The sequence below is a fragment of the Muntiacus reevesi genome, chromosome 21 (genome assembly GCF_963930625.1).
Source record: "Muntiacus reevesi chromosome 21, mMunRee1.1, whole genome shotgun sequence".
In the NCBI taxonomy this organism is placed as follows: Eukaryota; Metazoa; Chordata; class Mammalia; order Artiodactyla; family Cervidae; genus Muntiacus; species Muntiacus reevesi.
Genome location: NC_089269.1, coordinates 6032575 through 6057552, shown reverse-complemented (window position 1 = coordinate 6057552; position 24978 = coordinate 6032575). Strand labels below are relative to the sequence as shown.

The 24978-nt window shown below is 40.1% G+C and overlaps 1 protein-coding gene across 7 annotated transcripts in view; it reads right to left on the bottom strand.

Moving 5' to 3' along the window:
* Positions 1-22565, bottom strand: part of CBLB (Cbl proto-oncogene B) — a 219235-nt gene extending 196670 nt beyond the window's left edge. For 3 of the 7 annotated variants that reach the window (XM_065913852.1, XM_065913857.1, XM_065913858.1), the window contains exons 1-3: positions 22453-22565; positions 20940-21121; positions 7708-7958 (exon numbers count right to left, since the gene is read on the bottom strand). In XM_065913852.1, coding sequence (XP_065769924.1) covers positions 7708-7958; positions 20940-21107 — 419 coding nt within the window. In that variant the 5' untranslated portion in view covers positions 21108-21121; positions 22453-22565. Of the gene's footprint in view, positions 1-7707; positions 7959-20939; positions 21122-21314; positions 21361-21782; positions 22081-22140; positions 22350-22378 lie in introns of those variants that run through there. The other 4 variants (XM_065913855.1, XM_065913854.1, XM_065913853.1 and 1 more) reach the window with 4 other exon arrangements.
* Between the last annotated feature and the right edge of the window lie 2413 nt (positions 22566-24978).

Sequence of the window (24978 nt, the reverse complement as noted above, 5' to 3'; positions counted from 1 at the left end):
ACAGACACACACACACACAGACACACACACACACACACAGACACACACACACACACACACAGACACACACAGACACACACACACAGACACACACACACACAGACACACACAGACAGACACACACACACAGACACACACACACACACACAGACACACACAGACAGACACACACAGACACACACACAGACACACACATACACACACTGACAGTCTTCAGAGGCAGAGACTGAAGTTACGAGGCCACAAGTCAAGGAGCGCCCGGGGCTACCAGAATCAGCAGGAGTCCAGAAAGCACGCCGCCCTAGAGGGCTGGAGGGAGCATGGTCCTCCGGACATCTTGATTTCAGACCCTAGGCTCCAGAAGTGTGAGAGAACCAACTCAAGGCAACAGACACCGCAATTTAAGCCACTCCATTTGTGGTCGTTTATTACAGCAGCCCTAGGAAATTAACAGTCAAATATCTGTGATGATGTGTGATCACATGATCACATGTTCAAAGTAACACATTTCAGTCATAGATCTAAATTATCTTTGAGTTTAATCTCTTGCTCAGTGGTTCTACCAAATGAGACAGGCCGTCTCAATCTTTATGATTTAAATCTATAAATGGGCACCTTCTGCAATGATCTTAGGTGTAACCTGCTATAATTAATACATCTATAAACAACTCATGTATAAATGAAAACTCCAACAAAAACTCATGCTCTAATAATAATGATCTTAAAGAGACAAAAGATTAATACTAAAAATAGGTTTAGAAAACTCAATACTCGAAGCACCTTATTTCAAAACAGTGAGACATGAGGACTATTTTATGACCTAAGCAATTAGTGCTGGATGCTGATCTGCTTGGATTCCCAGAAACCCCACTTCTATATTAAATCACTAAAAAAAACAAAATAAAGAAAGAAATGCTTCTTGAGCAAGATTTCCAAGCATTCTTCAGGCTACAGAATTACCACTGCAGCTTTTCTGTTTTATAAACAGATTTCAATTTAGTTTTGTAAAAAACTGCCAAAGGAGCTCTCTTTAACCATCAATAAATAACAAGTCTGCCCCTTGAAAGACATCATCCATCAACCTTCTTTGTGGGAGTACTATTATTATGAAACTGAAAACAGGCATTCTTTCTTGAGTGCTTCTGGATTTTAATTATCAAATTTGAATGTCACCGGATATTTACTGAAAGGAAAACATCAATTTTAATAAGCTGCCTTAAGACTGAAAAACATAAAAGGTGTTCAACCATAAAGCCAAGTTCTCTTGAGCCGTGTGAGTTGGCTTTACTGTCTTATGATACAATGGTTATTACTCAGAAATTTTAATCAACTACAAGTAAAATTCCTCCATTTTTAAAATCAAAATACCATGAGTATATAATATATATTTTGGCCTGGAAGGAATTGAAATAAATTGCAATGAAATGTTTAATACTTAATAAACCAGGTGTTACAGACTGAATGGTGTTAATAGAGGGCTGGGAAAAAAAGTAAATAAATACCAAATAAATGGGTTAAATGTAAACATTTTGGTTAAAACTTAAAAAGAGTGGGCACTGGATCCAGCTATAAATTTGAGTATATGGATAGCAGAATAATTTGTATTATTTTGCATTCTGAAAATATATCCCAAAGAGGAAACTGCTAAAGAAACCCCTTTCTCTTTTGTATGAAAATCAACAAATTACTTTGTATCCAGTTAGCAAAAGCAGCATGGATGTAGTTGGTCATAGAGTCCTTAACAGTCAAAGATTCTGCAAGCTCTGACCTGCCCACTCTAACAGACTCCTTTTGTTTAACTTTGAAAGATTTGTCTAAACAACTTTCCTGTGGCCTCTATGTTCATAGCATATTAAAGAAAAAAGCCCCTTCATGTCCAAACTTTAGGAAAGTATATTTCATGTCTCTCAGATGCTTGAAATATGAGTGAAAGCATTCTTATCAAGACGAAACAAACTATTCATTGATGATAAATTAATCTCAGGAAGATGCTCACTTTTTCTAGAGAAAATTCCATTTCCTACTTGGCAGATACATTTGGACTGATTACTATTTTCCTCTGTATCCAAATTACATATCATCATTTTAAAATATCACAAATTAATCTTTTCCTTCCTCTGCTCTGACACTGAAAAGGAAAACATGCCTAGAATGCAGACACATGTAAAAAATTAAATAGCAATGGAGTATGTTTATATTAAAATATTTATGTTCAAAAATCTATCCACAACGTCTGTTGACTTATTTAGAAATCATATTTTTCTACTTGCAACTTGTCCCTTGTTCTCTTGAAATGCAAAAGAATTGAAATTTTCACCATTAATTTTAAAAAAAAAAGGAAATAGAAAGATTAGGTTAAAATTTAAAATATAAAATTGTTTTCTTAAAGGAGTATAAACCATTCCTTCTCGTGCATCATTAAACAATAGATATTTCATGAAACAAATGGAACGTATTTAATACCGCACAAATTATTTACAGAAGACATAACTTTCCTAAGATTAACTCTCCTGCAAATGATTACTGTAATAACAAAAAATAGCATTGTTTACTAGAAACTACCATTGGATTCGAAAATATACTTAAGAGACTAACGGAGCAACAGGGACATTTAGTTTGAAACAAGCCACAGCCTCATTTTTTGATGCTGCAATGTCTGAACCAACAAATACTGTAACTGTCCAAAAGACAATAAAAGCCTGGGAAACACATCCTGCAATCGGGAGGGCAGCCAAGGCGACAGGGAGCGCGGGAGGAGAAGCGCCAGCAGACGCGGGGCCCCGCGCTCTCCCCTCGCGTCCTCACAGCGCCCGGGGCTGCCCAGGAGAAACGGGGACCTGATGGGGGCTGCAAGCCAGGCTGCTGACCTGCGAGCTCCAGCAATAACTAAAACTACCACACAGAGCACAAAGGCCAGCATCTCTATATGGCGAGACGGAAAACCATGAGTGCTGCGAACCTGTACTCCTGTTTATACCAATGTAAACATTTCAGTGAACACACTAGTCTTTGCCAAAGCAAAGGCATCACACAGTGCTCTGAGGAAGGCAAGCGGGTCGGTCTGCAGTTCTGTCATTTCTCGTTGCCCTTACTGTTGGGGCTGTTGTTGCAGCTGATGTTGTTTTGATTCAACTTATCTTTACTGTATCACTTTCAAAATGTTCTTGGTACCCTATTTCATGAATTAGAACACAGGCGTAAACATCATGCACGGTGATTTGTGGTTCCTTAAGGAGAAAGGCACTTTATTAATGGAGCAGGCTATACATTTTTCTTTGCTCAGCCAAGTGGTCAACAGAGAAAAAGATTTTTGCCTAATGCTCCTGCATGAATTCTAAACAAACGCTAGCATTTTCTAGAATTAATTTTTTAAAATCAAAATACATTTAAAAAAACCTTTTTTTGGAATGACTATTATTATACTAGCTATGCACACTATGATTTGTTTTCTACAAGACATGTACATATAGAATGGCCCAGGGGCTTTCACATGGTATTAATAATAAGACAACATCTAGGTATTACTCTTTGGCATGAATTTTTTTAAAGCCTTTATTTTCTTCTCAGATAGGCTATCAAACGCAGAGCTATTTTTCCATCTCAGTTGACTTCTGGTTTTGTTTCAGCGGTTGCAAACCAGAGTGTAGGAGGGAAAAATGGGCTGTAGCACTCTAGGCCACTGAAGCAGTTCTAAAACATGGAAAATCTGATCATCACTATGCCATCACCTCTGGGTGTTCTACAGAAACAGTGCCCAGCACCGGGGTGTGAAGAACAGGTGATTAATACATAACTTTTTATATGAGAGCGAAACTTTTTTTTCTATTAAAATGATCAACTGATGAAACGGCCGGGCACATCACTGAAGAGAGGCGCCTCCTGCCAATTTCCCAAGTGTCACCCGTGGCTCCCCTGCAACTCCCTTGACACCCACTGTTGACTTTCGCCACGAAAACTTAAGAAAGTTTTCTCCTCCGCCCTGTGCCTGAAACTATAAATCATCCCTTCTCGACGTGACGCCTAACTCCTACTCCACACTTGCAAACACTGTGTGCCAGAGACCAGTGAATTATTCTTCCCAGAAATAACCAGTTAAGGATGGTGTAGACATCGCTCAAGAAGCACCAACTCAGTGTCAGGTTCAAACGTTTGGGGAGCGGGGACATGGGGAAAAGTGATTCTGGAGCAGAAAGAGGTTTACTATAAAACTCAAGTGAGAAAAAAAAAAACAAAACAAAACAAAACAAAAAACTCAAGTGAGGCGTGCAGGCTGCCTCCACCATAAAGCATTACCCCGCCCACTCTCAAAGCAAGAGGCTTGCACTACGCGCTCCTGATACACATTTCCACGGCAAACACAGGTGTTTAATTTCTACCTCTCGCCCTCTACACAGGTAATACGCTGCATGCCGTTTGCTATATCTATTTATTTTTCTATTTGTTATTATATTTATCACACTTATGTGAAACTGCCTTAAAAATTCAGGCTGCTCATATTTAAGCAATCAATTAAAGCACAGCTGGTTCAAAACTGATGACTGATTTTTTCCCCCACTAATCCCTACATTTAAAAGAAATCCACAAAGAAGTTTATTTTTGATACAACAGGAACATTAAAATAAACATTCATGTATTCATTCAGCACAGTTTTCTTCAATAAAGTACAGACTCTCTCAGGGAAATGCTGGTTTAGTCAATGAACTCCAAATTACTACTTCTACCATAACTGTCCTTCATTTTTACCTTAAAAATACTTATGTCTCTAGTGACATTATTTACAAAATAAAAAAATATATTGTTCAGAGAATTTATAATATTCCCAGTAACCAGTATATCACACATGTTAGGTAAAAGTCATAATACTAAACAGAATACTCAAATGCCTAACAACCATGAGAAGATTCTAAGTTTCTTTCAAATTCTGTAGAGTAAAACGTCCCAGAGCTCCAAGTACAGTGGCATGCTTAAGCCTCAGTTAACATTTGAAAAACTAAGGGAATACAGAATGAATTGTTTAAAAATATATTACTACTAAAAGAAACACAAATAAAAAATCTGTATCCTGTTACAGTGTACCAAGGACAGTACATCATTATGAATTATGATCAGACATTTACCAAATGTAAGCTTTGCATAAACAGTGGCCATCAAACATTATCAGAAAATGGAACATGGATGAAAGAAAAATCCAATTAGAAATATGCTACTAGAAAGAAGCTAGTAAGCTTAGAGTTGAATTTCAAACAGTGACAAAATTTACTTGGATACTTAAAACACAGAATTTACAGAGTTGCCTCAATATGATCACTTAACATTATGCAATCTGTCGTTATCTATGGAAATCTATACACGATCAATCAAAATTAATAAAATGTCGCCATAATATGCTCACACATAAAAAGCCAAAAATATCAAAACTTATGTATGAATGGTAATTTATAAGACATCTCCTGAGTTAAAAAATATTTCAAGTTTCTAAAAATGATATAAAGTGAAATAAAGCCAGCCCCATTAAATGTTACTACATCCAATTAAAACACTGTATCCACTTGAATTCCTAGATCCTAGAAGTTATACACTTTCTCACTGACCTGATAACCTTTAAAAGTAAAATTTCATGGATTGCACTGCTAGGTTAAGAATTTCAGGGCTACCAAATCTGAGTAAGATGTAGAAAGATATTTCTAAAACAACTTAATTTTATTAGATCAATGGCAAAACTACAAGGTAAAAATACAGTTTTAAACACAAACATGTGCCTTTCCATAACCTTGGACCATTCTTGGAAAGTCTATAAGAAACCAACGCTATGATAGTTCTCTTCCTTACTTCCAGAACCCTGAAGCAATTCAAATTCCCATTAACAGGCCTGGAGAGAGTCTCAGAGCTTGAAGCTAAAAGCCAACTAACTGACTGGAAGATTCACCACCCTCAAGATGTGTAAACTGTGGTCCAAGAATATCAAGTGATGAGCCCACAGTTACATAATTGGTTAGACTCCTATGATTATGTTAGGATTCATCACTAATTTAGAGAGCAAATTATAAATAAGTAAACATTCCTGCCATTTTACCTTTGGCAGAGGGTTTTCCTACATTTAAATTTGATGGTTTTATTCACTCTGGGTATTTGTTTGGCTGGTATTTACAACTTCAGTGTCTACATATGTAGATAACTGAATTTTCTGTTACACAATCTTATATTTCATTAGACTAAAGGAGGCAACTGTTTCTGACCTGTAATAGAGATTTCTTAGAAGTTTTTCCAACATCTAAGGAAACTAAAATCCAAAGACATTAAGAGTTTTAAACTAAAATTCACCTCAACTACATCAAGACATTATATACTTTAATTAATATTTGTTTTACAGTCCGGAAATATAAATAGATGATCACTATCAGGGAATATTCTAGATATAAATGTCCCAGAAATGGAAAACTCTATTATTTTTTCTATTCACCTAAAGACAGATCATGAAATTTAATGTTGAAATAGCCCAACAACAAACTTTAATGAATCTCCAAGTCAAAAATTCTGGCTATCAAATGAGGATTCAGTTGATATTACTTCAAGCATCAACACTCCGGCTTCTCGCTTAACAAAGAATAGGAATTGACGTTACATCTGCCACGCATATCTAGCACACCCACACATCCAATCAAGACTCTGTCCTAAAGACACGATCCAATACCAAATGCTGGTTGAGTGGAGCACAGAAACTCTTCACTGCTGGTGGGAATGTACACTGTACAGCCACTTTGCAAAACAATCTGGAAACTTCCTACAAAACTGCACATAGGCTTATCATAATATCAAGTAATTATGCTCCTAAGTATTTGCCCAAAAGAGCTGAAACTGAAATTTATGTCCACACAAAATCCTACACATCAGTATTTATAGCGGCTTTATACATAACTGCCAACACTAGGAAGCAACCAAGATCTCCTTCAATAGATGAGTGGATTGAACAAACTGTACTACATCCACAGAAGAGAATATCTCTCAGTAATAAAAAGAAATCAACTGTCAAGCTATGAAAAGACACTGGGTAACCTTAAATACACACAGTTAGGTAAAAGAAGCCAGTCTAAAAATGTTACATATTACCTGATTTCAACTATTACGCCATTCGGAAGAAAGCAAAACAATAGAGACAGTAGATGGCGGCTGCCAGGGCTCCCAGAGGTGCGCAGGCAGGCGGGTGGGGACAGAGCCCAGGTCAGGCCCGGGGCGCTTCTGGAGCAGAGAAGCTATTCTGCATGATACGCAGAGATGGACACATGGCCTTACTATGCAACTGCGGCAGTTCATGGAGCCTGCAACACTATGAACTTGTTAACAATCCCGCACCGACAGCAGGTCGTCAGCGTAACCAAAGTCCCACACTCGGCAGGCTCTTAGGAAGAAACTGGCACTCGGGGGAAGGAGGTAAAGGGAACCCTACTTTCTGAACAACTTGTCTGCAATCTAAAACTTCTCTGAAAAATAATGCCTATTCAGAAAAGTAAGAACACCGCCTCATGAACTAGCTACTGACGGATAATTCTGTGCAAACCTGTAAAACTACAAGGTTTAAATAATGTGAGAAGCGAAGACACAAATGCAACATTTCCCTTCAAACACACACATGGCGACATTTATCCTAACCGTGAAACAAAATGCAACATCGACTGACACTAGGAAAAATAAAATCTGAGATATTCTTACCTGTCCTGCGACTGCTCCTCATACATCCTCTCCTTGCCTTCTTTAAAGAGCCGTATGGCCCTTTTGGACTTTTTCATCAGACTGTCAATGTAGATTCTAAAATACTCATTCTCGCTGAGTTGGGCAAGTTTCTGGTTGTCGTCATATTTACTCAGTATAAGTCTCAAATGCTGATACGTATCAGGTAAAATATCAAGTATATATGGTGGGCTATTTTTCAGCTGGAGTTTGGGGTTTTGGCACAGTCTGACCTAAAAGAAACAAGGACAGAAATAAGACATTTTCATGTGAGCTGCAACACTTTCTTCCACAGAAAAACTGAAAAATTATCAACCTGTGTACCATTTCTTTGCTTTCCATAATACAAACTTTGACTTTAAAACTATAATCACCAATCTACAAAGAATTAAATTCCCATCTGTTCTCACAACAAAATCCTATTTTCTTTAGCTCTCATTCAGCTTCTCTGGCAGACCTTTACTTTCAACCCCAAAGTTTTCAACCTCTCTTCAACATCCCATTGTTCACAGCTTAACAGACCCCCAACGTGCTACTCATTGTACATCACTAACAGTCTCCTTCTTAAACAAAACTGAGGCACAGGCCTCACCTGCTGGCTATCTGAACGTCTCACATCCAGACATCACTTTCCCAACTAAAGCTGTTTGATAGATTTTATGTTTTGGCATACTGTTCCCAGGCACTGAGGAGGCTTTAAACAGGTACCATTTTAATAACTGAATTATTAACTAGTAAATAGGTGTTAGGTCAGAACAAGTCTTTTCCACCTCTTCACATTACATCCCAGGCTTAGAACACCTGTTACATGACGGTTCAGTCATTCCGTCAGGTGTCACCCCACCACTGGGGCATTCAGGGCTGCGTGCAGAACTGAAAATACCTTCTGTTAGAACAAAAAAAGGCTGTAATTCTACTACCACATTCACTGGTACACATTCATGTGACTTAGTCAAGAGTAAATTAACCCATCTCATTCTTACCCCTCCCACCACAGTATAAAGAGCCATCCAATTAAACATTCAAATGTAATCATTGGGAATTGAACGAGTGTGTACATAGAGATGACCGCTTTAACAAAAGGCAAAACGAACACCTACAGGCAGATTTCCTGAGAATCTCGTGAACCGTAAGCTTGAGGGTCCCTCAGGTACTTGGCCCCCTTCTAAAGCTTTCATCATAAATCTTTCTGCAAGGTTTTCAAGAGCAAGGTGTTTTAAACACAACTGGCTAAGATTTCTGTCTTTTTCCCAGTGTGACATCCCTTCTGCCAAACTGAAAGTGGTGGGGACTAAAGTGGTGGCACTAAAGTGGTGGGGACATGTCTGGAGTCTGGCTAATGCAAATTTGGGTTGAAGATACATTTAGTTAGACTTTCATAGGAAGTGAATGTAAAGAACACAGTCACTTCTGAAACTAGTTAAATCATTGCCAGCAGCTGTGATACAAGAATGGCTTCAGGAACATTTCAAGTGTCTGTGATGCTGACGAGCACAGGAGCAGAAAGGTCACGTTCAAATTCCCTGGTACCCGGGCCTGGTGGCATATGTGAGCAAAGTAAGAGACTCAAAGCATAAAGTGTACAGAGCCTAGATTATTGCTCTGATGTCTGTGGACTTAACTTTTTTTTTAATTTATAACTTGTGACTTTTTATTGTTCTAAAAAGATACACTGTCATACCCAATTTTGTAATTTTTTTTTTTCTCGTTAAAAGGACCACTCTACATTTCAGGTTCCACAAAACATGGATGCACTTTTGGGTACTCATAAAAGTGCTGGGACTAAATGTAAAAGAGTTGGACAATAATATTTTCAAGAACTACAAACACAATGAATCAAGGAAACAACAAATGAAGGCAGCTCTCTTAAACTTACTTCCTCAATTGCTTTCTTTGAGAAATAACCATATCATCTTTTGTGAGGAGAACAATCTGACTCAAACTATCAAGCATCAGCCCCTAGGACAAACATTTCTCACATTAACAATGGGCATTTTATCTCCCTCCTTTTTGTATACAGTGCCTAAAATCATTATCCAGCGCATCAGTCATCCCAGCCGCTCAGCCGTGTCCGAGTCTGTGCGACCCCACGGCCTGCAGCCCGCCAGCCTTTCCTGTCCATCACCAACTTCTCTAGCTTGTTCAAACTCATGTCCATCAAGTTGGCGACGCCATCCCAGTATCTCATGCTCTGACGTCCCCTTCTCCAGCATACAGTACAGAACTAATAAATGGATGTATAGATGGTTGGTTGATCTGATTCTGAAATTCTTTATACACATTTTTACACACAAATATTATATTACTTTCTCATTTTCATGACTGAATTATATACAAAATTGTTTTTCCCCCCTAAAGACTGATGAAGTCTCAAATATATCAATGACTTAACAAATCCTAGTTAAATCAAGAACGTGTCTCAATTCTTACAACTAAAAGATAGTATCACAAATATACACAAATTTCAGAAGTATCACCAACAACATCCTACAACAGGTAATTTAATTTTAGCAACATGAAACTTGGTACAACATGTCACCAGACTGATAAATTATTAACCTGCAGTTAGGGGACCAGGTAGTTTTAAATTCATTTCCTCTAACTGGTGAATTTTTTAACTGATAAATAAAAAAATTCTCTCAGGTATTTTTTTCAGACATTACAAATTACTGTAATTTAAGATTCTTTTAAACATTACAAATTTTTAATTTCCTATTTGCTACCTGAACTTATTTCTCATTTGCTTTATTTAAACTGTAATTCCATCTGAGAATTGATTGCTTTATTCAGTAAAATTGTTTGAATAACTACTATATACCAGGTACTGAGCTCGGTGCCAGGAAATTATAGATGAGTAGAGCATACTTCCTGCCTTAAGCAGTCTGGCAGGAGAGACCTAGTTCTCTGTAACTAACTTAGGAGCGATGTAATTCCTGCTCTAAGGGATCTTAGTAAAGATCCTGTCCAATCCATTCATTTTCAGATAAAGAAACTAAGAACCACAAAGATTAAGGGACTATTAAAAAATCATTAATCCAACACAAGAGTCTGCATCTTATGAATCTCAGGCTGGTCTTCTTTTTAACTATATCACAATTTAATTAGAATTGGGCATATAATTAATGATCCCTGGCTAAACTCATTTACATTTTTATTTTATTCCATTTGCGAATTTACATGAACTTCAGGACCCATCTGTTAATTCTACAATCGCTGTTGCATCAGGCATTGTTTCCGGCCCCAGGGAATACAGCAAGGAATAAATCAAAGACCTGTCCTCAAGGAGTTTTCTAGTGGAAAAAAATCGGCGGCTTGAAAAAGAACGACAGGAAAACGGGAGCGCTATAAAGGAGGAGGGTACAAAGTGATGGAGGGGGAATGAAGCAGACGGGTCCATGCGGCAGGACCACGAAAGGCACACCTAGGTCTGCAGAAGGAATATTCCAGGCAAAGGGATGTGCAATCGCGCGAGAGGCCCCAGAGAGCAGGGTGTGTGAAAGGGACTCAATGCAATCACTCTAAAAGGTGGACGCGAGGAAGCCCGTGCTGAGTGGAATGAGGAGCTCTGAAATAGGCTAGAGTCAGCTCAGCCCTTGTGGGCCACACGGTTTTCTAAATCTGCACTTGGGCAAGCGCAACATAAAATGCTCCACTACTACTGTACGCCGCTGAGTGTGCAGTCCATCAGCTGGATTAGTATTAAACTCTGTGATTTATGACAGCTCCTGCAGAAAATGAATAATGCCAGGATACTTCTTCTAAGCAGGTCAAATTCAATTCAATTCAATAAACATTTATTGAGTGCCCGCTATGTGCAAGGAACTGCGAAAGCCAGGGAGAGAAAAAATGCTTTTGTAACAACAGTATTTTAAGGAGAAAAATCAAGCTCACCACAAGGTTCAAGTTCAGATTCAAATGACTTAGATGGCTTCTAGAACTGTCTAAGTTGCTGCCTAGAAGGACAGCGGGTCCCAACACAGAACTTTCACAGAGAACAAATCTTCAGGCACATTACACAATGATGGACTTTTAAGGCAGCAACTGGTACAGAGAAGGACTGGTTCATTACTCTCTGCTTTTGAACTAAAGGTAAAACATTCAGTGTTGGAATTGGGCTAAAAATTCCATTACAGTCAGTGACTCAAAGGGTTTTAAAGAAGACTTTGGAGATCACCAAGACCAACTCCTTCCTTGTGACATGACAAGACTTAAACACAGAAATGGAACTCAGTGGAGTTTACGGCTCAGAACCCCGCTTTCTGAACTTACAAGTGAGGCACTTTCTCCTTAAAGGCAGACAGCTGCCTGATGTAATTCTTGAAATGTGTTTAAAGATTTTAAGTAGACCCCTCTGTATATGTCTATACATTTTATATACATTACACACACTGTGTATTTCAATACATACATGAATATGTATTCAGATATATAAAATATATATTCAAACATATCAATGCAAAGGCACAAATGTAAACACAGGAGTTACTAGTGCCAAAAGAATTCTCAAAGCCGTTAATTATTTTTGGAACATTCTCGCATTTAAACAGTTTCCTGACTGTGCCTTAATTAAAATTTCTAGCCTAAAGGTAACAAAGAAGTATTAGGTCAGCTAACATATTCCCTGCAAACAAGATTCAAACCAGCCCCTAATATCTATGAAAGAAATTTTACTGAAGCAAATGGAAACTTCAACAGTAAGGAACTGGGTGCATACCACAGCAGACGTTCATTATAAAATACACCTCGCTTCATGGAGCACTCGGGTGTATTAAATCAAGTATTATACCTTCAAAGTGAAATATCCCATTTTTCAAAGACAGTATGGGAAGTCTGAAAGAAACCCTTATTTGTGCTCCCCAGGTAACTAACTGCTCTAAGAGATTCCTTATTGCAGTTACTTAAAAGTATGTTGTTAGGATAAAAAGTATCCATGAGTTCTTTGGATTCTTTACATTATATTTCAGCAAATCACCACTAAGTATATAGAAGTATAAGAACTTGTACAGCATAAAATGTAAAAAATACAAAAATAAAACAGAACTCTTTCTACGTAGAGTATCAACTGGGCAAAACCAGAAGGTTAGCATATAACTGGTTATGAATCTGGAAGTTACTCATAGTAGGATCTGGGGAAACCACCAATTTTTTTTTATGGTTTTCAAAGTTTTCTTAAGAAGACTAACATATTAAAAAGCACCATTAAATAATTGCCTAGTTGTATTCAGAAGTCAATTATGTATTCATTTGTTCACTATCCTTCCATATGAGAATGGAACTGCTTAAGGGTGAAGGGCATATCTGTCTCACTGGTCTATTTCCATCACGTAATATAGGATCCTGCATATAGCAGGTGTAAAATAAAAATCTCAACGAAGGAAAGTAGGAAGATATGGTGGCTCAGATGGTAAAGCGTCTGCCTACAACGCAGGAGACCCAGGTTCGATCCCTGGGTTGGGAAGATCCTCTGGAGAAGGAAATGGCAACCCACTCCAGTACTCTTGCCTGGAAAATCCCATGGACAGAGGAGCGTGGTAGGCTACAGTCCATGGGGTCGCAAAGACTCAGACACGACTGACCGACTTCACTTTCTTTCTTTCTTTTCTCTTCTTTCTCAGAAGTAATATTACAAAAAGAATATCCCCATCTATATGGAATAAATCTGTCGACATGAGTACAAAGCTTGGAGAAGAACTTGACCATTACAAATACAGGGGTAAAGGTCCTTTTGATTTATTTCTTGTGTAAAGAGGAAGAGCCATAATGCTTGAATCTTCATACCACGAGCATAAGTCATACGTGCTTAAATCTTCATACCATGGACACAGGTCTGAGAATCAATCAGACCTGGGATCTAGCCCTTGCATTTACTAGCTTTACAACCTTGGCCAGTTTCTTCTTCAGGAAACCATGGAAACTTCCAAGGATGTTACAAAGTCTCAGAAGAAGAAAAGTAAGGTGCTCAACACAACACCTGGCGCAGAGTGGGCCCTGGCAACTTTTTAGGATTTCTTCCTCTTCCATATCATACCACAATACAGCAGAAGCACTGCAGGTTTTGCAAAGGTAGAATTAGACCAGGGGCACTGGCCACCTTGTTGGGGATCTTTAAGAGCTGTTTCATTTAGTTCATGTGTGTGTAGGCATGTGCACACGCAGTCATGTCCGACTCTCTGCCATTGTATGGACTGTAGCCCGCCAGGCTCCTCTGTCCACAGGATTTTCCAGGCAAGACGACAGGAGTGGGATGTCATTTCTTCCTCCAGGGGGAATCTTTCTGGTCCTGGGGTTGAACCCACATCTCCCACATTTGCAGGTGGATTCTTTACCGCTGAGGCACGGCTGAAGCCCATAATTAGTTCCTGAAGTTTGTTATACTACCTGAAATCCTTTACAAAGTCTCCTGCTTTGGGCAGAACAGCAGCAAATGAGACAGGTCACTACGCCTCACGTGGAATCAGTACCTCGGTACTCAGCTGGTCTGGAATCTTTCGAAAGGTAGAATACTTAAGTAGTATTTTTGTAATCCCTATTGAAAAACAGTGTGAGCTTAACAATTATTTAAATATTAATGTGCTAAACAGCTAAAAATGTAGTCAGATATTTTCCAAACGCTTCTTTAATGACCAGGAGAAAATCAGAATCTTACAAACAAATTTGTAAAAAATCTTAAATATGTGCCCAAGCAGAGTAGACACAAACAATACTGTGGTGTCATTTAAGTTGCAACATGTTTTAAGGTGATCCTAACATAAAGGTTCAGGACTAATTTCCACTTCAGTTTTTTTACTTACATACGCAGTTAACTGCTGGAAAACTAGCTTAAACATATATTGTTTAATCTATAATATGCAATTTGAAAACATGGTTTAAATATTACAAATATGAGTTAAAACACCTCCTGACAACCCTAAGAAAAATTTACTCCATAATTCGCTGTATATTTCCTCAATTCCCTCTTATCTACACAGAAATTAGTTATCTACCAAGGATTACCCTTCTACTTGTTCTGAGCCTTCCCTTCCCACACTGTAATCCACAATACTACTTTATCAATTACTTTTTCTTCCATCTTAAATCACTCCCCACCTATATCCCTTCCCCTCAATTCTATGAACCTCGACAATAGCACCCACACACACACAAGGCTATGCTCTGCTCAAATCAAGCTAGCATAGCTTTCTTTCTTTACGCTAGTTGTCCCAGTTCTAGAACAATTTTCCTGACTTCACATACTGAATTTAATCTAGCTGTGACTTCAATCTAGCTGTCACTGATGTGAGACAGAAAGATAAACAAGGGCCTTGACTCAAGAAATGTAATGATTTCTTAAATTTTCGTTTGGCTTGGATTTGTCCATTTGAGCTTATTAGTTTTCTTAGATGTTGAAACTACTTCCTTATAAAGTTCTCATTCCTTTCCTATCTGTTCCATCACTGTTCTTTGTAGGATTCTCTTTCCTTCACCACCATCTAACTATAGATACACAACCGACAGAGCCAAAAATTCCAATCTCTGACTTTTTCTCCCCAACTCTCACCTTCTGGTCTGCCTTCCAAATCTATTGTTGTTCTACAGCTTGAAATGCCACCTCTATGGTCTTATCTACCAAACACACATCTCTGGTTTTAATTTCTCTCTTTAACTGCATATGCAATTTTCTGACTTCAAAATGGATTTCACTCTGGCATGTCAAACTCAACATGGCCAAAAAACAAACATCATACAACAGGCCCCAAGCTTCCTCTTTTTCTTCGTATGTTCCTTATCTCATTAAGGGCATCACTGCTTTTAGAGTCAACTAAGCTGAAAACCTCAAGAGCCACTTTCACTTCAACTTCTCCTTCATCCTCTATCTCTGAAGGGTCACCAGGACCTTAGGTTTTACTCCAAAATGTCTCCCACATTTGAACCAACACTTGCTATATCTACTGTCAATTTTCTGGCTCAACCCTTCATTATTTCTTACCCAGTCTGTTTTAATTTCTCTTGATCATTATCTCTACCTTTAAAGGGTTTTCTTCCCCCTCTTAATTCATCCTTTCTAGAGTCAAGAGAGTAACTGACAGACACAGCCTTGACATTCTCTCACTCTGCTCAAACATTTCAATGGTTCTCTGCCTATGAAATAAGTCCAAATTCCTTGACAAAACACTCAAAGCCTCTTTAACCTTCTCTAACTTTCCTTCCCTCACTCAGTCATCTCCCTTGACCCATCATTCCTTCCACCTCACTGGAATCCAAAACATCCTCTAAAGAACAGCTAGATAATACTACCAGCTATACCACACCACACTGCCTACACCAACTCTCCACCCCAGCAAACTATGTTCACATCCTACATTACAGCACTTTGCTGTTCACTCCGTCATGACAGACTCTTTGCACCCCCGTGGACTGCAGCACACCAGGCTTCCCTGTCCTTCACCATCTCCTGGACCTTGCTCAAATTCATGTCCATTGAGTAGATGATGCCATCCTTATTTACACTGTATTACCGCACTTACTATATCTTCCAGGATAACATGGTTATTTATGATTATCTATCCTTCCATACTTGGCATATAATAAATGAATGATGAAATCACTAATAGCATAGAAAGCAAATTTGAAAGAAAGAAGTTGATTCAAAATCTGAATGGTTAAAATTTTATAGGAGTTAAATGATTACTAACTAATGAAGCCTTCTATTACAGGTATGCTCTGTATCACAAGGATAAACCCAGGGAACTCTTGGGAAGATTCCCTCACATCTTTTACTTTATCCGAAAGTTTTACGTAGAAGGGACGGGAAGCAAACTTTGGTATCACTTCATTTATCTAAGCACAAATTCAAAAATCTAACTCAGTACTAGACAAAATAACCCAGGTATGTATTATGTCATCCTCTATCCAAGTCTATTTGGGTCCATGATCCTGCTAATAGAGAACAACCTCACTGAGGAAAATGAAATATGTGAAGAATAATTCAAATAAATGTTATTCCCTATTCCAAGGGCCCAAGGACAGTGATATTCTCAAACCCATCAAACACAAACAACTGGCATCCGAAAATAAAGTTTTAGTCTACGTGCAGTATTTTTCAGAGGTATGAGTAATTTAACTTAGAAAAGAATACTGACTATTTTTTAACAGCTGCATGTATTTTAAGACATTTTGACTGAAAAGCTTTCAAATATATTATAGTTGAAATGAGATTACAGAGGCAGAGAATAAATTAAATTCCAAGCTTGAAAATGTACTAAATGCACTGAGGACAAAAGGCAGGAAAAGGCTGTTTGGCATCATCACTTTTTAAATGCTTTTAAAACTCTGTCAGTAATATAATTTCAAATTAATGACAAGGACAGCGAGACAGAAACATAGGCAGGTACTCAACTTGCTCCGCTCTTTGGCATCAGTTAATTATTTTTTAATTTCCTGAACATCCATGTATGTTCGGTACATTTAGTATTTATTAGATGGAAAATTGTTGCTTCCACTTTCCATCACCTGGCTAAGACGCTTGTGAAAACCATACTCAGGAACCTCACATTAATAAACCATCGCTCCTACATCTGATGAGCAACCATTTCCTTACTCTCACCACAGCACTTTCAGCAAGAATACAATAATGCCTCTCCTAAAGGCAGGGGCCAGCAGAACCCAGGCAGACAAGAGTCTGAGCGGTGGCCAGAAAAACAAGGCAGATGTTCTTGAGCCCGCTCCCACTGTACTTTGTATAGGTCTGTGTTACAGACCTCTCTATATGAAGTGGCAATTACCCACCTACATGCCGGGCTCTGATGATGGTCCTGGAGCTTCCTTGACAGGTCTAGAGCAGATTTATACCTTGTCTAGCTTTGCATCTCCAGGTAACAAGGACTTCATAGAAGCACAGTAGGTCCTCAATAAATGTTTAAGAACCTCTATCTCTGTGAGAGTTTTGGAACAGACTCCACATTTCAGGTGTATATGAACCTCACTGTATATTCATGACTAACAGTTCTGTCTCTGTATCAGAGAGGCATCCACTGATCTGAACAGTTTGGGATCAGCTATTGACTTATACTGACACATGGAGCTAAGACCAGAAAATATATCTAAAATAAATGAGATGCTTTGGGATATGTTACTATTTTTTTCCTCAATAAATATACTATGTTAAGTTTGTGCCACTGATGTTTTCTTTCAAAACACTTTACATCTTACAAGGAACACAACTGAGCAATCATTCCCTCCTAATCTCAGGGACCTTGCATAGAGAGCTTGCCCTCTGAAAACATAACAGCTAGCAAGAACTGGAATCTCAGTTGACCGTTTTAAATTTTAGAGGCCAGGGAATGGTGTAACTACACAGTACTAGGTTCTTCCCCTACAGTCTAAGACTGCTTCATAAGCCCTGTGAGATAAGTTATTTTACTTTGTAGGCAGCTGAGACATACTGTACTTGGAGTTTGTTTACAAATTTACACTTCTAAGATTTGACCTTGTTGAAGAGGTTTTATAAAGAAAAATGCTGAATTTTTTCCGTAGAACCCTGTCTTCTACATAACTACCAGTTAGATTTGAAAGTTACTATTCTGCTATTCACAAGCTAGACTCCAGCTATGGCAGTTATTTTACAAAACTGCTAGGCAATGTGTCAGGGGATTACCTTTTGGGCTAATAATAAAGTTCCTGATATAATCACCAGGACAGTGCTCATAGTATGAACCACTTCCCACACCACTGACAAGCAGGAACGATAAACACATGTGGGGGATTCTTCTACACTATCCAATTAAATAGAATATTTTTCCAATTAGTAACTATCAGTGCTTTTTTATTACTGTGAGACAGAGTAGCAATAAACGTATTGGACTTTCATAATGATTTACATGGTTTCCTCCACAAAGCCCACAAATGCACGCATAAACAAACAACAATTTTCAGCCTTGACAGATAATGAAGACAAATAGAGAGAGCCACACAAGGCACCTTTGCCAACACCTGTGCCCACATTCCACTAAGTAGAGACTTCAGGTAATACATTTCCTCTTGAGTCAAGAGTCTCAATTGGAGAGGCTCAACGCAAACCCACAAAAGGGTTAATAACATAAACAATGGCAGAAGCCATTTTTTTTTTTACCATAACCCATAAGCCATCTATTTTACCATAACCCATGATGAAACAATTAAAAGAGAATAAAACTTAGGTCAACAATTACACACACCAAAATTACACAGGCCAAAATTACATACACATTTTTTAATGTTTCAAAAATAATGACTCTATTAACCATAGTTTACCACTTCCTCATACAGATCTTTTTCATTTGACGTTCTAATATTTACTCACAATTGTACAAACTCTGATCACTCAAAGAGGTGGGGAGAGAGGAGACCTCCCCGGTAGAACCTGACCCATTTTTGCCCACTCATATAACAGATAAGTTAAAAAAAAAACCTTGACTCTCCTTCTTGTATGCCCAACTAGTGATACAAGCATGAGTGACCTTAAACTGCTTACTCCTCAGAAAAGCAAAGACAGCTAGTATTGTGCCTGCCAAATATACACAATTTTTCCAACTGCATGCTCCTCATTCTTAAGTATCCAATGTTAAAATGAAAACCTGACCTCAAGCAGCAAGTTGCAATGTTCTGACACTATGACATCATTCTGTCTGAAGTACTTTAAAATCACAATTTGAATAATTGGCAGAAGCTTAAATAGGTCACACTGAAGCCCAAAACTAAGGATATTTATCTGACAAAAGTATTCTGGCTCTGCCTTTAGTGCCACCAGCCACAGAATGCCAGACCTATCGTTCATCTACCCATCTGTGCTTTTCATAAGGATAAACAAAAATAAAGTAAATCTTATCCCCTTCCAGTATTGCTACGACCACCAACAGTGGCTTTTTGTGGCAAATATTTGAACAGTTACGAAAAAAGTAAAGGTAACTGCTTTACTTTTTACTCTTCATAATATGACTTCATGAAGGCTTTAGCACACAGCTACAAAGAAATATTTTTTTTAAACTCCCATTTCTGCAGGTATAAAGATATCAAGAGCCCTGCATCAGTTAATTTTATAATTAGCCCCAAATATCTATCAAATAAAACTATAAAGGGCTACAAACATTTACCAATATATAGCTTACAGTACTACTGATGCAAAAGCAAAACTATTAATTTTGCACAGCAGCAAGCTACATCTTAGGCTTCCCTGGTGGCTTAGTGGTAAAGAACACATCTGCCAATGCAAGAGACGCGGGTTCGATCCCTGGGTCGGGAAGATCCCCTGGAGAAGGAAATGGCAACTCACTCCAGTATTCTTGCCTGGGAAATTCCAGGGACAGAGGAGCCTGGTGGGCTACAGTCCACATTGTCATGACTTAGCCACTAAACAAGCTACATCTTAATCATATTTATTTCACAATCCGACTTAGTAAGACAAGACAGTGACAGCTACAGTCTTCTCAGCAGACCTCTGTAAAGTATCAGGTTGCCTAGACTCGTCTGGGTACTGACATCCAGCACCATTTCTTCTTGTAACTTGTAGTTCATCTGAAAGCAACATGCAAAAACCACAGAGGTTTCTGATACTCTCAGTCCCACCACCTCCATCATAAATTTTCCTTTCACAATAAACAAAGTGCAATCAAAAAGGTTTCCTGTTTCAAAATGGAATAGATGAAACAAAGTGTGACTCTACCATTAACAACAACCAAAAAGTTCCTTAGTGAAGATGAATTCTCAAAGATGAAAATGGAAACTCTCAAAAAGTGCTTCCTCGCTTAAAGACTAATATGGTTCTTTCCCCAGTTATCATTCTCAGCATCACACACTGTGGATGTCATGAGTAGTCCCACAGACTTTTCTTAAATTACTTGTGTGCACTCTTTTGTTATCTAAAAGCAACACAACCTTACATAAGACAGAACAAACACTTCCAAGTGATTCTATGCCACGCACCAACAAAGACCAGCCAACAGTAAAAGCTTTGCATATCTGAGTCATATAGAGGAACTTTGAACCTTGAAGAGTAGAACAAAAGGTAAAAAAAAAAAAGTCTTGGCTCTGAATCCAACTTTTCAAAACACCCAGAGCAGATATAAGAAACACGGTCAATCCGAATCAAAAGACTGTTGCCATACCAATAATTATTACTAAATGACAGTACAAACAAAACTGGAGAAACCACATCCAGGGTCAACCCTGCTGTTGTTCAGACACAGTCAGACAGAACTCACCACTTTGTCCATGAGCTTCCAAGTTTTCTCCACAGTCCTGCGATCTGCTGCGGCTTGCTTAGGGGGTCCAACTGCATCTTGAATAGCATCAATAATACCCAAAATTCGTCCTTTTCGGGGGTTTCCTCCTCGACCACCAGGGTTTCTGCCATTCATAGAATTTGCCATCTGGAATCTTAGCTCTTTGAAAGGAAAAAAAAAAAGTTAGTCGGTCATGAAAATATTTATGCAACAGCAAACAAGTTAACTTGTACCCACTACATCCTCCTCCATCAGTGAGAACAAAATCCAGGGTCCCATATTCAACTTCTCAATAGCGTGTGAATTTTTCACTCTCAATCTTTACACACAACACACATGTTTAGGAGCAATGACCTTAGATCTCTTTGGGGAACACTAAGAGTTAAAGAAGCATCACTCCCACATGGCAAGGGGTGAAGGCTTGATTAATACATAACTCCCAACGACAGTTAACAAAACCTTAAGATTTCCTCTAACTATGTAAGAACACATCGGTTTCCCCCCTCCCTGACTTAACCCCAGTTCAAAAGGCCAGAACTGAAGCCCCTAGAAAACATTCTGGGAGCCTCACTCAAAAACCGCACTTTCACTGTGTGATTTCGCCAAGTTACACAAAACGTAAAGATTATTCTACAGGAGCAGAAAGGGCACGGCTGTTGTCAACAAAGGCTGGGGACTTGGATTTTCCCGGCTAAAACCACCAAGTTCGGACTCATGAGCACACGAGCACACAGTTCTTCAAACAACGCGGCTGAGGAGTCGTTCCCAAGTTAAGAGCCAAACGAACCAACAAATAGGTCCATTTTAAAAGAGAGTGAGAACCTGGCAAGAGCGGGCACAGAAAGGAGAGAGCGTTCACTTCTTAGGCTTCCTGCGTTTCATCTCATCCGAGGCGGTGGGGGTAGGGGTCCGAAGCTTTGTCTCGGGACAGCGGTGCCTCCCGGCCCAGGCTCCTCCCCTGCCCGTCCCGGACCGCAGCTCGGCGGTGGGGGGAGGCGGACGGAGAAAGGACCCAGACCCCCTCCCGCTCCGGCGCCCGCAGCCCCGCGGGTCCGGGGCGCTCCGCGTCCGGCTCCCCGGGGGACGCTCCTCCCCGGGCTGTCTGCGATCCCAGCCCCCTGGCTCCCCCGACTCCCTGCTCCTCCTTCCCCGGCCCAGCCCGGCTCCCGGCTTTAAATACCCCCTCTTCAAAGTGTGACGGCGGCGGCGACAGCAGCTGGAAACCGGGGCTGTCCCCTCTCCCTCCGAGGCCCGCGTCGGGCTGCCCCAAGCCCCCTGGGCGGAAAGCCGCGCGGAGCCGCCCCGGCACCCCTTCCCTCCGGGCGTCCGGGCGCCGCAGAGACACGCGGGTGCGCGGGTCCGGCTCGACGCGCGCGAGCCCAGGGTGCGTGTAGCTCCGGCAGGCTGTGTGTAATCACCGTGAAAGCCCCGCTCCCCAGGAAGGAGCGACCCGGGGACGCCGGCCACCGAGGCGGGGGAACGCAACAATTACCGTCAAAACCAATCCGCGCCCGCTCTCCCCTCCCGCCCGACTCGCAGGGAGGCCGCGGGACGCCGCAGCAGCGCTCGCCGGAGGAGGAGGCCACTCGCCGGCCACCCCACCCCTGTCGGATCCACACAGAGGGAGCCCGGCGCGGGGCGGGGCTGGGGGCGGGGCCGCCCGGGGCTGGGCCAATCCCGCGCCCCCGCGCCCTACCCGACAGCGGGCGGCGCCAATGGGCGGGAGGCGCCCGTCCTCGCACTGCCACCCGCTCCACGTCTCCCACAGTACACAATGGCCCCAGAGGAAGGCCCTCTCGCCACACGTCCCGCATGGAGAGGGACTCGGAGACACATGAGGGGACTGGATCCACCCGAGGACGAAAGTGGAAAAGGAAATGGAAGAAAAGATGCAAGGCGCCAGGGAATTAACCAATAAGGAGTGGGCGGGTGGGCGTGAGCGTCGGGAAACGGAGCCGAAGCGGACTCTGGTTAGGAGGCGGGACTTCCTGCTTCGCCCGCCTTCCTAGTCTTTGTTTCATAGCAACGGAGGAGTGGCTGAGAGGGCGTTGCTTCTTTCCTCTGGGCGGATTCGCGGCTGAAGAATTCATCTCCTTAGGGCTGCCAAACTTCTACCCAGGACAGCAGCCAGACGGGTCGGAAGCACGGCTTCTTGTGGACTGGCAGCAAACAGCTCACAGCCTTTCAGCTTCTGAGATGAAGCAGAAGCCTCTCACAGAATAGACTAGGGTTGACACCTGATTGCCAACCAAAACTTCCTTAGTTTCTGAGCACGTTTCCCTTTTCCTTTTAGTTCCAGAGGAATTGCTGATCAGACGTCAGGTTGGTGAAAAAGTAAACAATTGACAACGCAGGCCAAACTGTCTCTGCTAACCACGCCAGGGCAGTAAGAGAACCAGACTATGGGAACTGCTCATGTATACACTGAACCTTTTTATTTACTGCAAGTTGCTGTGTAAATGACAAGAGGAAACGGCTTTTCTATTTTGTCTGAGTCACCTTTACTCTTGTGTCTGACATTCTCTCCCAGCATTTGTAATCCTTCTGTGGCTCCAGCCCAGTGTCTTTAGAAAAACCCATACCTGACCAGTCTTAAAAAGCTACTGTGCTGGGGCGCTTCTTTCAACAAGATCATAGATTAAATAAATGTCTTCTGTTAGCTCCAGCCCCACCACAGGAGCTACTAACAATTGCTCTGGATTGTTATGCTTTAGAATTTTTTTCCACCTCAGTTGGCAGTGGGGAATAAACTTTACACCTTGGGTTTCTCAGATGTTGTAACATGTTGTTAATTTTAAAAATATTTCTCTACCAGTTAACCTGATGTTTCTCAATGGTTCTAACCACTTTCTAGTTAAATAACCGTTTTAGTCCAGTGATAATGACTGTCAAGGATCCTGACTTCTTGTTAACATTCTTTACAGCCCTAAACACAGATGGTTAAAGTTTTCATTTGATTAAAACAGGCAAAACGTGGTCTTTGCAGCTGGTCAGGTGATAAAATGTGGTTCAGGAAGTAATTTTGTTTCTTTGCCATTATTTCTATGCCAATAATTAAAGAGTAGTTCCTTGTTTTCACATTGTGTTTATCTACAGAAGAACTGGCTTCTCCATATCTCTTCCACCCATGCATATCTCCTTTACTCATAGTGACAGTAGTTACATTTACTAAAGAGAGATTCCAAAAGGAAAAAAAAAAAAAAAAAACCCAAACTTGTTGGGTCATCTTTTAAATAAATCCCCAAAGAATATATGTATAGAAGGTTTTTCAGCATGTAGGAAAAGAGGAGCTTAAGGAAACATTATGACTAAGTATATACATTTTTACTCATATTCTATACTCATTCATATCTAGATAAATGCAGAATAAGTAAAATACATGTTATAGCATGTGGCATTCTTTTGGTGTTCGCTTTGCAACTGAAAGGGATGACTTAGTAAGAAAATAGCACTGACTATGGTATCAAGTATATCACATTGATACAAATTACAAATTTTGTGGGATATGGTTTTATGTATGTGTATATATATATATATATATATATAAAAACACACATATACACAATGCACACGTAATTTATTTTTTGTATTATAAATAACACCAAGAAATTACAGCTTCATTCTCCACTAGGTATTTTATTAAACCATGCTGAGTCCAAGTTAAGTTCTGGTATAGTAGGGCTCCCATTTGAACCAGAACTAAGATTCAGGATTTGCTTGTGTCTGATGAACTGAGGGAGTGGTAGCCCTCCCTGCAAACAATTAGCATGAGTAGTTGATGTCTGTGGGGAATAAAGACCTACTGGGATGAAACTTTACATCCCAGATGCTTCCAATGAAGACAGAAGCGATAGAATATAATAAAGTACTGCCTACTGAGGGCTATAAATAAAAGCACAAAGAAATATTTTCATAGGAGACATTGTGATACTCAGCATAAGCAGGAGTACTTCAAGGTGACAGAATTGTCTAGAGAAATACACTGCTCATCTCTGCATGGAACAAGTCCATCTCAAAC